We start from the raw sequence: 18,578 nt of genomic DNA, 5'->3' as shown, positions 1-18,578 counted from the left end.
CAACACAGTGGTGTTCTGTGTAAATCTTTTACTGGAGGATTAGGGGCAATGGCAGCCAATTCTAGTTCACTGAAACTTGAAGTTGGATCCTGGCCACGATTGTTCTGAAAGCCCCACTGACATTTGCTGATGGGGAATTTCAAATGCCTGAACGGAATTATAGAGTCCTCTGGGAATTGAGAGAAGGGCGAACACTGCTGCTGGCTGAGGAGATGAGAGAAGGCTTTAAGAAAGGAAACACTTGGAAGCTGAAGAGTTAGGGGAAAGGCATTCTAGCTGATGAGAAGGGCCCAAGAGAGTAAAGATTTGGAGACCATTTGGGGTGCATATGAGGAAGGTTTGGCTCGTGTACGTGGTGATAATAAGGAAGATAAGGATTGTTACTGGTAGTAATAAAAGAGTCAAATATATTTCAAGTTAGTAACTAACTAAAAATAAAACTGTATTTTGTGGTCTTAAGTATTAAAAAAATAATCTGCATTTCTAACAAGTTCCCAGGTGATACTGAGGCTGCTGGTTCAAGGGCCGCTCTGTTGAGTAACGAAGTGGTAGACGCCTGTCATGGCCTGTGTGTAGTGTAGCATCTCATAAGTAGGGGGCTCTCAAAGGACGGTTGTGGAATGAATTAATAAATGCAAAGAGGAGTCCTGACATCAAGGATCTTTTGACTATCATATACCGGTGCACAGTCTTATTGATTTTTACTTATTTGTCCACTTATTTATTTTTTGCAGATGACTCTGTTTCATGGGTCAGTGCAGAAAACTTATGGATTTTGGGCAGATATATGGTTCACCTATCCTTTGAAGAAATTATGAATATTAGTCCTATAGAAGTAAGTTGGAAAAGTTCATTTACATGTTCCCATCGCTGATACTTCTGGGGTAAGGTGTATTCTAAACCTCTCACATTCAGCCAGCTAGTCAAGGTGCCCTGGGAAAGGAACACCCACCTCAGCTCGACATAACTTGAGCATCTAAAGAAAATTCCTGGAATAAGACCTCAAGCAGTCAGTCACTGGATTGTGTTCTAGTGTAGAAAAGCTAAGAAAAGAAAAAGGATTGTGGACTGTTAAGATAGCTCTGATGTGAAAAAACATGATCTATAAATGTTGGCTACGTACCAAAAATCATTTAAGGGTATATTTGTACTCAAGAAAGGCCAAGGACAATAACTGTAGAGTTTCCGGTCCTTGGAAGCACGAACGCAAATGAAAAGCGATGTGGATTAATAGCTACTTCTATTTATGGTTACTTCTTTTGATACCTACTTCAGCATGTGTGATGATTGGATTTAACTCTAGAGTTTACAGTGGAGAAATACACATATTCGAGGTTACTTAACTCACCCGTCAGGTGTCTTTCTCCTTCTGATGTTGGCTCGATGACACTAAAATCCCGGGGGTAGCCTGATTTTAGAATGCAGCCTCCAAAGAATGCTGCCAACAGGGAGGCATTTGTAAGCAGTTTGGGACTTGCCACCAGTTTTTATCCTGTGTGCCCTAACTTTCTGCTGGCCAGTGAGAGAAGTGTTTGCATCAAATGACTGGCTTGTTCAAGGACCGATTGACCCAACAATATCTGGTTGTTGTGAAACCAGAGGCAGAACGCAGTTTCTCTTCTTACCTGGGAGGCTGGAAATATTTCAAATGTCTCTCAATTTTATAATTCCCAGTTATAAAATGGATTAAACTTCCATTTTACTCTCCAAAAGAAGTTGAGTGAATTTCAGGAAGTCGATAGAGGTTAAATTCTTAGGAAACTGGGCCCCTAGCGGGGAATTTCTGAGATTCAGATGCCATTTGCACCATTTCTTCATCTTCTAAAAATGTAGAGAAGGGAGGTGAAGCCACAGAGTGCCAATGCTACGAGGGAATTTCATATGGACGGAGAGTACAATTCTTGAGGGAGAGACAACTTTTTGAGATTTAAGCGCAGAATAACCACGCGTTGAAATATTGGAGACTTCAATGCAAAAAAGTGAACAAGAATAGAAAGAATCTGAATAGCATATTTAATAAAGTTGAATATATGATACATATTTGCATTATATAGGTGTATTATGTAAACATACATTTACATATATATTATATACATATATTCAACTTTGTATCTTACAAAGAGAACACACTCTTTTTTATCACCTGAGGGTCATTTATAAACTGACTCATCTATTAAAAAAATTCCGATTCCCCAAAACAAACAATTTATGGACCATATTCTCTGACCTCAATAAAGCAAATCTAGAAATAACTGTGCAAAAATTAGCTTTAAAAAAGTTCAGCTGCTCAGATAGTAAAAACAAACAAACAAAAAACTTTCCTAAATAACAGTTGGATTGAAGAGTAAACTAAAGCAGCAGTTACAGACCATTAAGAAATCAATGACACCTATGGTTACCAAAGGGGAGAGGGGGTGGGAGGCATAAATTAAGAGTTTGGAATTAGCAGATACAAGTTACTATATATAAAATAGATAAACCACAAGGCCCTACTGTATAGCACAGGGAACTGTATTCAATGTCTTTTAATAAACTATCATAGGGAAAAAGAGAAATCAATGAAAATGAGAAATGGGCACCTCCAAGTGCCAAGCGTAGGGCACAGCACAGACCAGCAGGGCGGGGCTGCACGGGGCCACTTCATTCCTCCACACTGATCTTCCTGTCCTTGTCCACCAGATTGGGCTGTTTATCAGCTATGACAACGCCACCAAGCAGCTGGACACGGTTTATGACATCACACCTGAACTGGCCCAGGCATTTCTGGAGAGAATCAGCTCCTCCAACTTTGATGTGAGGAATACCTCTACCATCCACAGGCAAGGGGCGTGGGCGTTGGGCCCTTGGAGCTGTTTCCCAAGATGCCATCTAAGCATCAGCTTCCTCTGAGCAGCAAAAGACCCGGGGAGGAAAGGGAGGTGGCTGGTCCATGTCTTTGGAGAGTTCCATGTCTTTGTGCATGTGAGGGAGGTGTTTCCCCAAAGAGACCCCTTTCAAGAGGTTGTGAAGTGGGGAAGAAAACAAATGCTTTTTAAGCATCTCCTATGTGCCAGACATTTTATATAACCTTATCAAGCGCTAAGATTCCAGCTCTGGGCACGAAAATGGAACATTTTAACTAGTACTCCATCCATTCTAAGGTAAATGTGTAATTTCCAAGAGGTTGGGTTGAGTATTGGAAATAGCTTATGGGTCCCCATATCTGTGAATCCCTTGTTTTCCAGACTCTCAGGTGGGGAGCCCTGAGATGAGATCAGCTCTAGAATTTAGTGATTGTAACATGATCCCCCAGAACCATTTCCAGCAGGGGAGGGCTAGGAGCTGCACACCTGGTGACCCCAGAAAGGGTTTGAATGTTGGGGTGTGTGTGCAGTGGGGAGGGCTGACGGGCACTGTTCACCCATCTTCTCTCCATCTCCCAGGGCCTTACTGTCACAGTGCTTTCTCTGACATTAGCACATGACCTTACATTTTTCAAAGCACTTGCAGAGAATGTTCTCATATAAAACTCTTACACCGGGGCTTCCCTGGTGGCGCAGCGGTTGAGAGTCCGCCTGCCGATGCAGGGGACACGGGTTCGTGCCCCGGTCTGGGAAGATCCCACATGCTGCGGAGCGGCTGGGCCCGTGAGCCATGGCCGCTGAGCCTGTGCGTCCGGGGCCTGTGCTCCGCAGCGGGAGAGGCCACAACACTGAGAGGCCCGCGTACCGCAAAAACAAACAAAAAACTCTTACACCTTCTTGCCCTATCCTTAGTAATTTTCACCATTAGCATGGCTCCCATTTTTTTTTTTATAGTTACACCAAAAATAGCTTAGCTGTTAAGAATATGGGACCTGGAACCAGACTTCCTGGGTTTAATCCTGGCTCTGCCACTTACAAGTTGTGTGATCTTGGCCATGTTACTGTCCCTCTCTGTGCCTCCATTTTCCCACCTGTAAAATGGGAGCTACTAAGCTGCCTACCTCATTAAGACCCTTGTAAAGATTAAGAACATCTGCACAATACGGGGATGTATGTATACGTATAGCTGATTCGCTTTGTTATACAGCAGAAACTAACAAACCATTGTAAAGCAATTTTACACCAATAACGATGTTAAAAAAAAAAAGAACATCTGCAAATAGTAAGTGGTCAAGAAATATTAGTTATCCTTAACATGGTTATTAATATTCACTCTTCACTTCTTCTGAGTCTTCTTTTTTCATCAGACACACTTTCAGATCCTTTCCCTGGCCTGGTTGCTTTCCGGTGGACATGTCTGAGAGTGTCAGTGTCTGATCATGATCGACCAGGTGGTCCAGCCATGCTAAGTAGATTTCATACTAATGCTAAGAGCATCCACTGATGAAGTGCTTAGTATCCACCAGGAAGTATGCTAATTAGTTGGTATGCCTTTTCTCATTTACCTCTCACAGTATTCCTCATTCCTTCATTCATCATATTTAAGGAAGCCTCCCCATTAAAAGCTTAGAGAGGCAGGGCCGCCCTGTACAGTAGTACAGAGTATGCACTGCACAGCCATGTGCTGCAGGCTTTCAGAGAAGTTAAGCAACTCGCTACAGGCCAGATGTCTCGTAGAGCTGGGCTTCAAACTCCAGTTGGCCTCAAGCTATGTTCTTTAACCACTAGATGCAGTGCTCCCCGTGAGACCAGGATTCAAATCCCATCTCTGCTCCTACGTTGTTCTGCCTCGTGTTTTTTTTTTTAAGGAGTAAATTATTTTATTCAATTCAATAGATTTTTTTTTATTAAGAAGTTTATTTATTAAAAAGTTTTTTAAAGCATCTTTATTGGAGTATAACTGCTTTACAGTGGTGTGTTTCTGCTGTATAACGAAGTGCCTCTTGTGTTTCTTCCCTTTTGAAGTCACCATCATCTGGTGATGCGGGTTGGAAATAAACCTCTGCCTCCGGGAATCCCTCAGGGTGGACAAACCCCTTATCTCTGAGTGGAAAATTGGGGTTTTTCTGTGGCTAATTGAGCACATGCTTTCCTTGTGCCCCTTATTGCCTCAGGAGGAGAGATGGCAGAGTTGGTTGGATCTAGATTTAAGGCCCGGCACCACTACTTGCCTTGGGCAAGTCATTTGATCTCTCTGAGTCTCAGTTGACCCTTCTGTGAGATGGGGCTAATGAGAGCACCTACCCTGCAGGGCTGTGATGAGATAATCCAGGTAAAGGCACAGTACCTGGTACGCGGCAGCTGCTATGATCGTGACCTCTCGGTTCTAACTGGGGTGGGGCTGCGGCTGTGGCCCCCAGCTCTGCGCCCTCCACCAGCATCCCTTGTCTTCTCACACAGGCTGGGGCTGCTGGTTTGTTTCTACGATGACCTGGAGCTGCTGGACGCCGCTGTGGCCCAAGTCCTCCTTCACCAGATGATCAAGTGCAGCCACCTGAGGGGCTTCCAGGCTGGTGTTCAGAAGGTGCAGAAGGGCTACAGGGCCCCGGAGCCTCAGCATCAGTTTCACTAGCCAGAGAAATGGGAAGAACAGTCTTGCCTGGCCTTTGAGAGAAAACATGTAGGGTTTATCAAGATCTAGGTCCAGCCTCGCAGGTGGTATCTCAAACACTGGGGTGAGCTTAAAATGGGAAGAAACCACAAAAAACGGTAGGAAAAGCTTGAATAGATCAAAGTTCAATCAGAGCGGCCACTTCAAACTTAAATGTGCATAAGGTTGCTTGGGGATCTTAAACGCAGATTTAAGGTCTGGGTGGGGCCCGAGACTCTGCATTTCTAACAAGCTTCCAGGCGATGCTGAAGCTGCTGGACTGGTGACCATGAATGGCATAGCGAGGAGATACAGCAGTGGTTCTCAAACCTGGTTCTATGTTAGTGGCACGCCCCTCCCCCAGGCTCTACCCCCCAGAGATTCTTGTGTCATTGGTCTGGGCTGTGGCCTCAGATGCAGCCAGGGTGGAGAGCACTGGAATGGAATGTATTTGCTGAGTTCCTAGACCAAGGTTTTGGACCAATAGGCACATGGGGACTGTCTCATTTCCCTCCTCACTCCATCTCTGTCTCCTTTCTTCCCTTAAAGTCTTAATTCTGCCCGGCTTCTCTCACTTCTTTTTGTCTTTCTCATTGTTTTAATTGAAAAGATGACATGAGAGCAGTATTCGAGAAAGTTTGATAACATCGTCAATAATTCCACAGCAGTTTCTCACACATCACAAAACCCTCGGTCCCATTTGGCACTTTACATAGTAGGCATTGTCTTGGTCGGTGCGTATTTTTGTTTTCCAGGAAGAGCATCCTTCCCAAGCAAGCTTGAGCAAAAATAAGAAAATAAATGTACTTTAAGGTCACAGGGGTAGCTGTGACCAAGAAGAAAGTCAGATACAATGAGATATGAGAAAACCCTTTGGATCATCTAGGTCAGTACTCAAACCTGAGGACGCATTAGAATCACCTGGAGGGCTTGTTAAAAACAGCTTGAAAACATACCCACATCCAGAGCCTCTGATTCAGGAGGTCTGGGGCGGAGCCTGAGAACCTGCATTTCTAACAACTTCCCAGGTGATGCTGATACTACTGGTCAAGGACCACACTTTGAGAACCACTGCTGTAGGCCTTTTGCAGATGTGGGAGCCAGCTTTAGGGAAGGGGAGCTGCTGAATTTGGAGAAAGCCAGGAACTGTGACAGCTGTTTCTTTCACTTTACTCTGCTGCCCCCAAGTGGCCATCTAGAACACTCGCGTACATTCGTCTGACATGAAGATACGGTTTGTGCGAGTTCAGGTGTTAAAACGTGAACCGTTCTCATTTTTTTGTACAGAGGTCACGTTGCAATAGATGAGTTTATCACCTTCTGTACCGGAAGCAGTTGGGAAGCACACTTGACTATAGCTAGACAGGCATGTTACAAAAAATAATGAAGGGGATCACAGAAATATGAAAACCTGTAACACATAACTTTAAATGAAAAATATAGAGCAGAAAATTGCACTTGTGTTCATGTTACAACTATGTGAAGACTACACGCTACAGTTTATTTATAAAGGCATAAGAAGTTTTGGAAACATATACACCCAATTGCTAATCATAGTAATTTTTTTTGAGGTAAGATTTTCAGGAGACTTTCACTTTCTTGTTACTGTTGAGAATTATTTTTACATAGATTATATATTATTATGAACCCCCCCCCCCCAGCTATTTCATGAAAGGAAAGCAACCATACAGACAGGATATAGAGTTCAAGGTCATAAAAAGAAAATAGTTGCTACGGGAGTGTGGCTGAGTTACGGGTGAAGTGAACAAAATTTCCTTCTGCCATGCTGTAAGGTTGATTTAATAACAAATTAATATTTAAATGAAGCATAAAGTGAATTTGTAGCATACGAAAGTCAAGGCCAGAGGAGGTGGTGTTCTCAGTGGGGCAACTCACGGTTTGGGCTTAGCAGGAGTCCCTCTCCTTTTGACAGGGCAGGGTCGGTCGAGGGTGCATCCCGGGGTGTAGTCAGAAGGAACCACCATCTTGCTTGCTATCGACCCTCATCCAGCTTGCTCCCCTTCTAGCTAAAAGCCGACCTCCTGGAAATTGCCACAGAGAACCAGACCCTCAACGAGACCCTGGGCTCTTTGTCGGATGCAGTCGTGGGCTTGACCCACAGTCAGCTGGAATCCCTCTGCCCTGAGGCTGTGCACGGCGCCATCTCGACCCTCAACCAGGTCTCGGGCTGGGCCAAGAGCCAGGTCATCATCTTGTCTGCCAAATACCTGGCCCATGAGAAGGTCAGTTGGAGCTTGAACTCTATTTTAATGCCCTGAGACCCAAGGGCCAGTTATACACACACAACAGGGGCAGCCAATCAGTAAGAAGATGGCGCCAAGGGGGACTACCTGGGTTCGAATCCTTGGTCTGCCACTTATTAGCTGTGTGACACTGGAGAATTGGCTTAACTTCTCTTGGCCTCAGTGTCCCAATTTGTAAGACGGGGATACAGTAGCACCTGTTCCACAGGATTATGTGGGTCAGCACACAGGAAGAGATTAGAACAACACGTGACCTAGAGTATGAGCTCAATAAGTGTCAGCTATCTCTGAGTTAATCATTTAAGCTTCCCAACAACCGTCTGAGGGCGGTAGTGTTATAACTTCCGTTTTCCAGGTCATTCATACGAGGCACAGAGTGTAAAAGGGAATTGCCAAGGCCACGTGAAAGGGGCAGAGCTGGGACTGAACCCAGGGCATCTGGCTTCACATCCTGCTTGCTTTACTCCCATGCTAACTACTTCCATCATGGCACCAAGACCAATGCCCACCCATTCTTACTTTCTGACTCAAGACCAAGGATAGACCATTCATCTTGTCCCTTCAGGACTTCTGGTGACTTTCGTCTGAAGGCTTCGCAGACCTTCTGTTTTGACTGGGGCCACATGGGTCCACTCTGTGAGTTTGATTTTAGGGAGCTGAGGGACACTTGTCTCGTTCCTCACAGCCCTGGACCAAGAGGCTTGTCTCATTCCTGTGTCCAACTCTTCCTCCAGAGGGGGTGAGGTGACTTTTGCTAAGAAGCCAAGAGCTCAAAAGGTCTTGCCTTCTTTGGGGACAGTAAGAGACTGTCCATTCTACAGGGAGTAACTATAGGAAACCACTCAACCGTTTTTTGCAGAACCAAGGAATGTCTCTGATGATATTACACGTAGCGTCTTCACTCTAAAGGAGTGGGGGAAAAACCAAGCGTGATTCCTGTTAGTCCAGCTATAGTTGTATTTGTCATAAAATATCACACTCATGTCCTAAAACACTTCTTTACTTCAACTCAAAGCTTCCACATGAAGGTCGATGAGCGTGGGGCTTTGCCGTGTCAGATGCCTGCCGGTGACATACTGAGGCCAATACTGAGGCCACTGGGCTTTCTCAGGGTCCCGTGAGAGCGGGTGGGCTGGGTAAACTAAGAGTCCCACGACCTACCCGAAGGTTCTTGCCCATTGTTGCCAACGTGGGCCCAGTATCGCCTGATGTTCAGATTTTTTTTTTAATAAAGCAGAAACTCTAATATGGATTTTTATAAGATTCCTCCAATATTTAAATCTTGTCAGCTAGTTCAGATTACACACAGAAAAGCCCATTGCCTGGTCAGCTGTGGCACATGGATGGCACATTGCTTGTTGTGCCGTGGCCTCAGGTGGCATAGTGATTCCCCCAGTGGTACAGTTACTGGTGTCTTGTGTTTTGATACTTAACTCTCTTTCCTGATGGAAGGAAGGAGGATCTGGGAGGGCAGCTTGTGTCTTGGTCACGGTGGTGCCCCAGCAGCCATCTGGATACTTGGCCTGCAGTAGGGCCTAGTAAACGTCCGAGTGGTGGAGGCCCGGAGCTGGGCCTCATCCTCCCTGGCCGGTGCCCCCAGGTGCTGTCCTTCTACAACGTCAGCCAGATGGGCGTGCTACTGGCTGGGGTGGGCACCCAGGCCTTCCACGCCATGGACCGCAGGGACCTCGTGCAGCTCCTGAGAAGCGCCATCTCCCTGCACGTGTCCGACTTGTCACCTGCCCAGCAGCACGGTGTCTTGAGCAAGGTGAGAGGAAAATGTCTGGTCCGCAGCCCCGGGGCTCACAGAGCGTGTGGTTTTGGGGCTTTGGGAGTGGTCTTTGTCTTTAGGTGGGGCTGTTCTGAACCTGGAGAATGCCTTCCCCTGACGCCCACCTTCTCTCCTTTCCAGAAGGAGCCTCTGGGGGTTGTGCCTTATTCTCTCCAGACCCTGGTGCTCTCCCCAGCCAGTCAAATCTGGAAGACTTTTCTTCAATTAGGTTTCTTGCTGTAATAATGTTTTAGGAGTTTGGTTTTCAAATGTGAAAATGAATCCTGAATCCCCCTACTGCTTCTGAACGCTCCTCCTTTCGTGCTCTGAAGCCATGTCCATATTCCTCTTTCTCACTTGCAGTGGGTCTTCTGGGCATCCTATTCTATCAGACCTGCCAGGTCCTACTGTACAATCTGTTAAGAAACCAACCCAAAGGGTTCAGCCTAATTTCAGCCAACACCTTGCAGATAGCTGTCACGCCTATGGTTAAATTAAAGAGTGTGGGTTTTGGAATAAGACAGACTTGGGCTTAAATCTCACGTATTGACTTTCAGCCTTACTCGTTAAGCCTCGGTCTTCTTATCTGTAAAATGGGGATAAGGATCATCTCCACCTCCTTGGGTTGCTGAGCAGTGAAGCTGCCAGTGAAGCACTAGAGAGAGTGCCTGGCCCTCACCCAATGCTCCATGTACCTTCTGCAAGGTCGTTATTATGTTTCTTCTCACTTTTGACAGGTGATGGAAGCAGGAGATACCGCCTCGGGCATTGTGGAAATACAAGGGGCTTTCTTTAAGGAAGTGTCTCTCTTTGATTTATGGAGGGAACCTGGATTCAACTCCACAGTCCTGAAAGAGAAGGAGCTCCGGCGGAGTCAGGTACGACTGTGACTCCCAGAGGTGGTGCCTGGGTTTCTGACTGTCTTGTGGGAAAGGTCTGTTCTAAGGTTAATAATTTGGTAAAAGAAACTTATTTCTTGTGATTAAACTCAGGAGATAGAATAGCGTAGTGTTAAGTTAGACGAGACCCGAGCGTGAATTCCGGGGCTGCTGTTTATTAACTTTGGGGTCACTGCTTCTCCTCCCGCGGCCTCAGTTTTCTCCTGTGCAAAACGGGGATCATTTCTCATGAGAATCACGCTGGGCAGTGCACTGTACATAAGAGCAGGTATCACTGGGGCCTCCTGGGGAGGGTTGTGCTGTGGAGGCCGACTTGCGGCCTCGGAACTTCCCCTGACTTGCTTTTCATTCCCTCACTCGTCAGTGTTTGTGGAGCCCCTGCCCCCCAGGTGCCAGGCGCTGTGCGTGGTGCTGGGGACACAGAAGCGAACAAAACAGAGGGAAGTCCCTGCCCTCAGGGGGCTTCCATCCTAGCGAGGGAGACAGTGCGGAAGGTCAGCAATTAAACGTGTGCCCTGTTAGGTGACAGATGCTGCTGAGCACTAAGGAGGAAGTAAACCAGGGGGAGGGCCAGGCCTTTCAGGGGGTGAGCTGTTTAGACAGGTGACCTCGCTGAGCTCAGAGAGGTTGTGGAGTGGCCGCTGTGAGGACTGCCTTCTACCCTGGGCAAGAAAGGGGGCTGAGGGGCGTCTAAGAAGGGACAGGATCTGACTTTGGTTTTCGAAGAATCACTCTGGCTGCTGCGTGGAGACTGAGTTGAGGAGAGCAGGGAGGAAACAAAGGGGCCAGTTAAGAGGCTACTGTGTACAGTGGCCTGGACCCAGTGTTGGCAATGCAGGTGGTGGCCAATGGTCAGATTCTGGATACAGTCTGAAAGTTAACAGCGACAGAATTGGCTGTCGGATTGGATGCGGGTGTGACAGAGGGGAGGCACCAGGCCTTATGTGCCCGTGATCTGTCGCTGGTTACCCACCAGCGCCAGGTTCAGTGGGGTAGCAGTTATTTTATTTACTCCCATGGTTCCCAAGGCTCTTGCTTAGGGCTGTTCACAAAGTTGGATTCAGCTGGTGGCTGGGCCTGGCGTCTCATTCACGTGTCTGACATCTGGGCTGGGGAGACTCAAACAGCTGGGGGTGTCTCTGTTTGGGTGTGGTCTCTCCATGTAGTGGGTTGAACGGTACCCCCCCCCCCCAAAAGTTATGTCCACCCAAAACCTGTGGGTGGGAATGTGACCTTATTTGGAAAAAAGGGTCTTTGAAGATTTAATTAAGGTCTCAAGATGAGATCCTCCTTGATTATCTGAATGGTCCCTAAATCCAATGACAAGTGTCCTTATAAGAGCGGAAAACGCAGACAGCAGAAGAGAAGACAGACTTGAAACACACAGAGGAGAAGGCCACGTGAAGACGGAGTCAGAGACTGGAGGTGTGCAGCCACAAGCCAAGCAGAAGCCACCAGAAGCTGGAAGAGGTGGGGGAAGAGGTGGGGGAAGATTCTTCCCAAGAGCCTTCAGAAGAAACCTAGTTTGCCGACGCCTTGGTTTTGGACCTCTGGCCTCCAGAGAATAAATTTCTATTGTTTTAGGCCACCAGGTTTGTGGTAATTTGTTACGGCCTTTCTAGGTGTCGGATACTGTCCAGAATGGTGGCTTTGGGCAGCTGGCTTTATAGGGGTGGTTCAGGGCTCCCAAGGTGTGTGTCCCGAGAGAGAGCTTGGGAGAAGCTGTCATCTTTGGCGACCTTGGAAGTCACATAGCATCACTTTTGCTGCGCTCTGTCTGTTGAGGCTGTCGCAAAGCTCCCCACCATGCCACCCATCTCCAGCTACAAGCAGACTCCATCTCTTGATGGGGGAGTGGCTCTGGAAGCTTCTAGAAGAGCATATCAGGCAGAAAATATGCGATCACTTTGGAAAATATGTCCTGCCACGTATGCTTTCAAGATATTTTTGTCTCAGCAACTGAGTTGATGGAGGTGCCATTTCCTGAGATGGCGGAGATGATGGGGGGACCCTGGAACTCGATCCTGTGCTTGAGGAAATCTCTGGGGCCACACACAGAGTGCCTGGAACTTACCTCCCCTGCTGCTCCTTTCTCCTGGGCTCAGCTGTCATGTCACCGATGCCTCCGCCTAATGCCAGCTCACAATTTATTCTGTTTAGGGAATTATGTTCAAAGTTTCAGAGTCTATAAAATCGATGAATGTCGTATTTGATCGTATATGCACGTTAGGTGTTCTGTAAAATTACGTTCCTTGAAACAAATGACCCCCCTGCCTACGAGGCCTTGCTCTCCTGGGGGCCCACCTGGGAGGGCTTGAGGGGAGCGCTGTTGTGAGCAGGACTTACTTTACTGTTGGAACTTTCTAGCCCATCCTGGTCTATTCATCCGTCCGTTTTGTTTTCTGGGATGCCGTGTGCTCAGAAACAGCAGGTGGGCATGAAAACAGGGGCTCTATGGGGTCCTCAACTGGGCAGCAGCTTCTTAGAGCACAGAAAGTAAACTTCCAGGCTTGCTGCCCTGGCTTTGCTCCTCGTTCACCTCCTGGAGCACCGGGTCACCTGGGGTGTGACAGCATGGACTCTGCAATTACCTGACACCAGCTCAAGTCCCAGCTCTGCCGCTTAGCAATTGTGTGGTTCTGGGTAAGTAACAAAGCCTCCATTTTCCCATCTGTAAAATGGGACCATAGGACTCGTCACGGTAGGTGAGTGCTCCACCCCCATGGCAATCATTCTCTTCCTTCAGGCCTTGTTCCTGTTTGAGCTTCTGTCAAAGACAACCAGGAGGCCCGAGGAGCTCTTGAGGTAAGCCTGGGGCTGACGAGCCCTCTGGAGTCTCCCTCCCGAGGAGCCTATTTCCCAGGAGGGAGAGTTGGACAGTCCTGCCTGCAGCTGGTGTCAGATCAGATCTGCCTTTGCTCGCTCCTTCTTTCCTCTTCCCTACTCCCCTTTTCTCCTGGGTCCCTGTTTTGTTCTGTAGCGCAGGGCAGCTGGTCAAAGGTGTGATGTGCTCCCACATTGAGGCCATGAGCGTGGACTCCTTTCTGGCTCATTTCCAGTATTTTGAGAACAACTTCTCTCTGCTTTCACCGTATCAGGTACCCTCGAAGCACTTCCTCGTTTCCAATTCTCTCTCCCTACCCGGTCGCTGGGTGAATTAACTGTGGCGTTTTAAGATACTTGTGCCAGGGTCATACGGATGCAAGTGACGATATGGGGCCAAATACTGAGCCAGGTTTTCTCCAATTTCTTTTTTAAAAGCTCCACATACCTATGTCTCTACAGCCAGAGTTTCAGTAGATTGGCTATTCTATACCCAGATTTGAACCCCAAAATTCACTTGGAAGGGATACCGTTTTGCATGTCCACAATTATGCTTTCCTGGGCCTGCAGGTCATACCCTCATCTAACTTTCATACCCTTATCAGTGGTAGCCTAGAATGGAAATAGTCCTCTAGGAGAATTTAAGTTTTCATTTAAAACTTCATTTTCCAAATAGTTAAGGAGACCCTTTAACCCTTTGGGGAGACCAGAGGCAGTGACTGACTTTCACTGTATCTAAGTAAGTAAAAGTGGGCCTTGGGGGCAGCTTTGGACTTGGAGTGCAAACGGTCGGCTGTACAGAGTCTGAGAGGGTGAGCAGGTGGGCTGGTGCATTTCAGATCTGAATGAAAAGTTTCCAAACAATGACTTTTCTTCCCGAGAGCCAGGAAGGGAAAAGCCGGGTGTATAATCCTTTGAGATCATTAGAGGAAGAGGCAAATTTTTAATGAAGCCTGTCATTCCCTCAGATTGTTCGTTCTGTCAGTGGTTCTCAAACTCGAGCTTGCATCAGCATTGCCTGGAAGGCTTGTCCACTGGGTATAACGTTTCAGTTTGGGTGGATGAATAAGTTGTGGAGATATGCTGTACAACACAACACCTGCAGTTAACAATATGGTATCTGCATTTCACAATTCGCTAAGAGGGTTGCTCTCAAGTTATGTGCTCTGTCCACAAAAACCAAAGCAAAGGGACAGGAGGACACGTTGGGAGCTGTTGGCCGTGCCTATTACCTTGATTGTGGTGGTGGGATCACAGATGTTTGCATATGCCCAACTCATCAAAGTGTATGCATTAAATATGTGCGGTTCTTTGTATATTGATTATACCTCAATAAAACTGTTAAAAAACCAGAGATTGCAGAGCCCCACTTGCAGAGGTTCGCTGGGGTTTCTGGGGTGAAGCCTGATATTTTTCGTTTCTAATGGTTCCCTGGTGAGAACCACTGAACTATATTAAAAGCCTTGCCCAGGTAGGGTGGGAAGCAGGTTATTTCTGAAACCTGGACCTTGGCGTGGCTGTCTCCTTCCACTCATCAAACGGATGCAATGGATGGAGTTCAGGCCAGCTTTGAGGAAGACCTACATGTTCAAACAGGAAGAGTTGTCCCAATAAAGCTCCTTAACCTGATTTTGCCCAGTTCTCAGAACCTTCAAATGCCAGTCAATTAGAAAATTTGCCTTGATTGTTTATCTTTTTGCTGAAAGCACATTATTATAAAACAAAACAACAGAGAGAAAGTAAAGTTTCTCCTAGAGCATGGTTTCAACAGGGGACCATTTGGCCATATCTGGAGACACCGCTGGTTGTCACACCTGGGGGAGATGCTACTGGCACCTAGCAAGTAGAGGCCAGGGATGCTACGTAACATCCCATAACACAGAGGACCGCTCCTGCAACGCAGAGTTACACTGTCCAAAATGTCAGTAGTGCTGAGGCTGAGAATCCCTGCTCTAGGAATAACTACAGAGAAAGTTTGCTATTGACTTGGATAATTTTTCATATATATAGAACATATCTACATGTAATTTAAGACACACAAATGAGCTCATACCATACACAGTGTTCTGTTTAAATGTGTAGAATGTGCACGCGTGCGTGCACGCACACACACGCACACACACACACACACACGCACACACACACACGCATAAATCCACCGTATGGAGACAAAGTAGTTGCATAGTACTCCATTGTATGGCTATACCATAATTTACTTAACCAGCCCCCTACGGATGTATACCAAGGTTACATCTCACTGCTTGCAGTTATAAATAAAACTGTGGTGAGCGTTCTCAGACTTCAATGTTTGTGTGTATCTTATTATCGCCTCAGTTTCTTCATCCATAAATTGGGTGCAGTAGTATTACCTGCACTGTAGGGTGTTCTGTTTAATAAGTGAACGTACGTAAAGCACTTGGAACAGTGCCTGACACACCGAAAGCACAATCTGTGTTTGCCCTTGTTATTATTGGACTAACTTCCTGGAACTGCTTTAATCTTTTAGATTAATTGTTTGGCGTGGAAATACTGGGAAGTTTCCAGGTCCTCTATGCCACCCTTCCTCTTGGCTACACTCCCGTAAGTGAACATCAGTCTCCCTTTCTGGCTCAGTAAGATTGGCATGTGTCACCAAAGCCAAAGTGATTCTCTCTCCCTGGGTGTTGGTGAGGAAACAGGGGCAAGTGGACAGTGCCTTCGACAGTTAAGTCCTTGAGAATCAGGATTTAAATTCTGAGCCTCACGTTGACATTTCAGACGGACTCTTCTGCTTTTTCTTGTTATTTAAAAACCAAAGCCAAAGCAACCTGAGCCTGAATGAGTGAGTGCCAGTGAAGCAGGTCACATCTGGGCTGGCCTCACAGCTGTGTCCAGGCTCCAGGGGAATCAGCGCTAATGGAAGCAGTGGGGATTTCTCCTGGTATGTGTGGGTGTTCAGGCATGGGGGGCAGCCCTGCTTTTTAAATATGGTCTGGACACTGTTTCTCTCTTTTCCTCTTTATTTCCCTCTCCCTTCTCTTGCTGCCATTGTCTTCATTGAATTAAAAATATTTATTGAGTGCTTACTACATACTAAGCTCTCAGAGATAAGTAAATTCTCCCCTTATAAGAGCTTACAATCTCACGGAGGAAAAACAGGCAAGCGTGAAGCCAGTTGTAATATCAAGTTGATATTTGGTTGAAAGTGACAGAACCTTGACTCAAACTGGCTTAGGCAATGAAAGGTAATTTTGGATTCAGGAAAGTCCAGGGATGGACTTCAGCATGGCTGGATCCAGGGGCTCAAATGAGAAGGGCAGAAAGATCAGGGAGGGCTTGTGTGACGCCTTGGGGTGTTTTACTTGTATTCTGGGAGAGATCATCACTACTGTCCATATAGAGGATGGAGTACAGGGGGCCTGGCTGGAAGGAGAGAGACAGTGGAAGCTTATTTCTGTAAACTTGACCTTCTTCCACACATCCACGTCTCAGCTCAAATAGTACTGCCTTCAGAGGGGCTCTCCTGGCTGTTCCCATATCATTCTGCATTATAGAGCCATTTAATTTTCTTCCTTACATTCGTCACTAGCTGAAATGATCTGTTTTATTAACTGGTTTCTGTGTTTCTTCCCCCTACAGCATCCCAAAAGTAGGGACCTTCCCCTCATGTCTTGTTCATGGTGGTAGCTGGTGCCCAGCACAGTGGTTGGCATGCAACAGATGCTCTGTATATATCTGCCAAATGAATGAATGAAGAAATAAATAAGATGGTGATACTGGGACTGGAGAGGCGAGAACAGATTTGAGTAATATTAAGATGCTAGCAAGAAAAAAAAAAAAAAAAAAAAAAAAAGATGCTAGCAAGGACAGATTTGGGGATAAAGAGACAAAGGAGTCTGGGATGGCAGAGAGGAGGCAGAACATGTTTGGGGGAGGAGGTTGAATTTGCTTTGGGAACAGTCAGGTGGCCATGATGCCACATGGCTCCAGAGCAGTCTTTCTCAACCTTTATTTCATTATTGCCTCCCGAAGGGGAAAAACTTAATTTCTCCCTAATGAGAGAAATTACAAGGAGTAAGATTTTGTTGAGTAGGGTTGAGCTTTGGCGGATCACAAATCATTGTAATAACTAAGATTCCCTGCCCCCATCCCTCCCTCTCCCTGAACCAGTTTCTCCCCACGGGGATGATATGGCTTCTGTTGAGAATATACGGTCAAGAGCTTGGAGGAGAGTTCTGGACTGGGGTTGACAGAACCGGGAGTCATTTCTCTTACTTTCTCCACTCTCTCCTTCTCGTCCTTTTCCCTCCACTTTGTGTTTTATTCTCTCTTCTCTTTGTCTCTTTCTTCTTCTACCTTTTCATTTCCTTTCTCCTCATCTCCCCTCAGCCAGTCCACCAGCCAAGCTCTGTTTATGGAGATCCTGTTCTCTGATCAGTGCTGCTGGGTCATGGAAGAAGGGCATGATGGGAAGCTTGTTTCCCACCTGTAGGAGAAGAGCATTATGCAAAGTTTGTTTCCCACCCACAGATTAGGAAAATGATGGGTGGGAGGCTTGCTACCTGCCCAAAGGAGACAGAACATCTCTGGGGAGAACCAGCATTTAAGGAACACCCCTGTGATAAGTTCTTGGGCATACAGACCCTGATTTCAGGGACAAATACAGAGCAGCCACTGCTTTCCTTCCCTCATTCTCTCCATCTCTCTCCAGGGCTCGCTACCTGGCTTCTGTCCCAGCCTCCCAGTGTGTGCCCTTTCTGATCAGCCTGGGGAAGAGTCAGTTGGACTCCTTGGTTTTAGATTCCCACAAAAAGAATTCAGTCCTCAAGAAAGTACAGCAGTGCCTGGTAAGGAAACTCTTCCTGGGTGACACTTTCACTGGTGTCCCTTCCCCTCCAGGTATCTGTGGCCATCCTGGGGAGCCCTCAGGGGATCTGGCTGGGCTCTCAAGTCTGATGTGATGGCCACAAGTCTGACTTGTGGGCTCTGAAACCACTGGGTGGAACACTCTCGGCTACTGGTTCTGGGGACTGCCATTCTGGGGCCTGAATGTTGAGAGGCCGCTCTGGAGGACAGGAAGGAGCACAGTACACAGAGTCTGGGTTCTAGACACACCTCTGCCACTGCCTGGTTAGGTGGCTTTGGACAGGTCACTTCGCCTTCCCGAGGCTTGGTCTCCTCATCTGTAAGATGGGTGCTATAGCACTTTACTCATGGAGTACTGAGGACATGAAATAGGTAATATATTGTTTAATGCAAAGGCCCAATGGGCAGAGGTGACAGTTTCTTTATCTTGAAAAAGTGGATGATATTAGTACTTACCTCCTTTTTTTTTTTTTTTTTTTTTTT

The 18,578-nt window shown here is 46.7% G+C and overlaps 1 protein-coding gene across 1 annotated transcript in view; it reads left to right on the top strand.

Moving 5' to 3' along the window:
• Positions 1-18,578, top strand: part of OTOA (otoancorin) — a 71,368-nt gene that overhangs the window by 27,398 nt on the left and 25,392 nt on the right. The window contains exons 10-19 of the mRNA XM_024744532.1: positions 735-835; positions 2,680-2,819; positions 5,304-5,427; positions 7,521-7,736; positions 9,358-9,525; positions 10,266-10,406; positions 13,174-13,232; positions 13,408-13,525; positions 15,757-15,830; positions 17,941-18,076. Coding sequence (XP_024600300.1) covers positions 735-835; positions 2,680-2,819; positions 5,304-5,427; positions 7,521-7,736; positions 9,358-9,525; positions 10,266-10,406; positions 13,174-13,232; positions 13,408-13,525; positions 15,757-15,830; positions 17,941-18,076 — 1,277 coding nt within the window. The remainder of the gene's footprint in view (positions 1-734; positions 836-2,679; positions 2,820-5,303; positions 5,428-7,520; positions 7,737-9,357; positions 9,526-10,265; positions 10,407-13,173; positions 13,233-13,407; positions 13,526-15,756; positions 15,831-17,940; positions 18,077-18,578) is intronic.

This window comes from Neophocaena asiaeorientalis, unplaced genomic scaffold (genome assembly GCF_003031525.2).
Source record: "Neophocaena asiaeorientalis asiaeorientalis breed wild unplaced genomic scaffold, Neophocaena_asiaeorientalis_V1.1 scaffold91, whole genome shotgun sequence".
NCBI lineage: Eukaryota > Metazoa > Chordata > Mammalia > Artiodactyla > Phocoenidae > Neophocaena > Neophocaena asiaeorientalis.
This window is presented reverse-complemented; position numbering and strand designations above follow the sequence as displayed.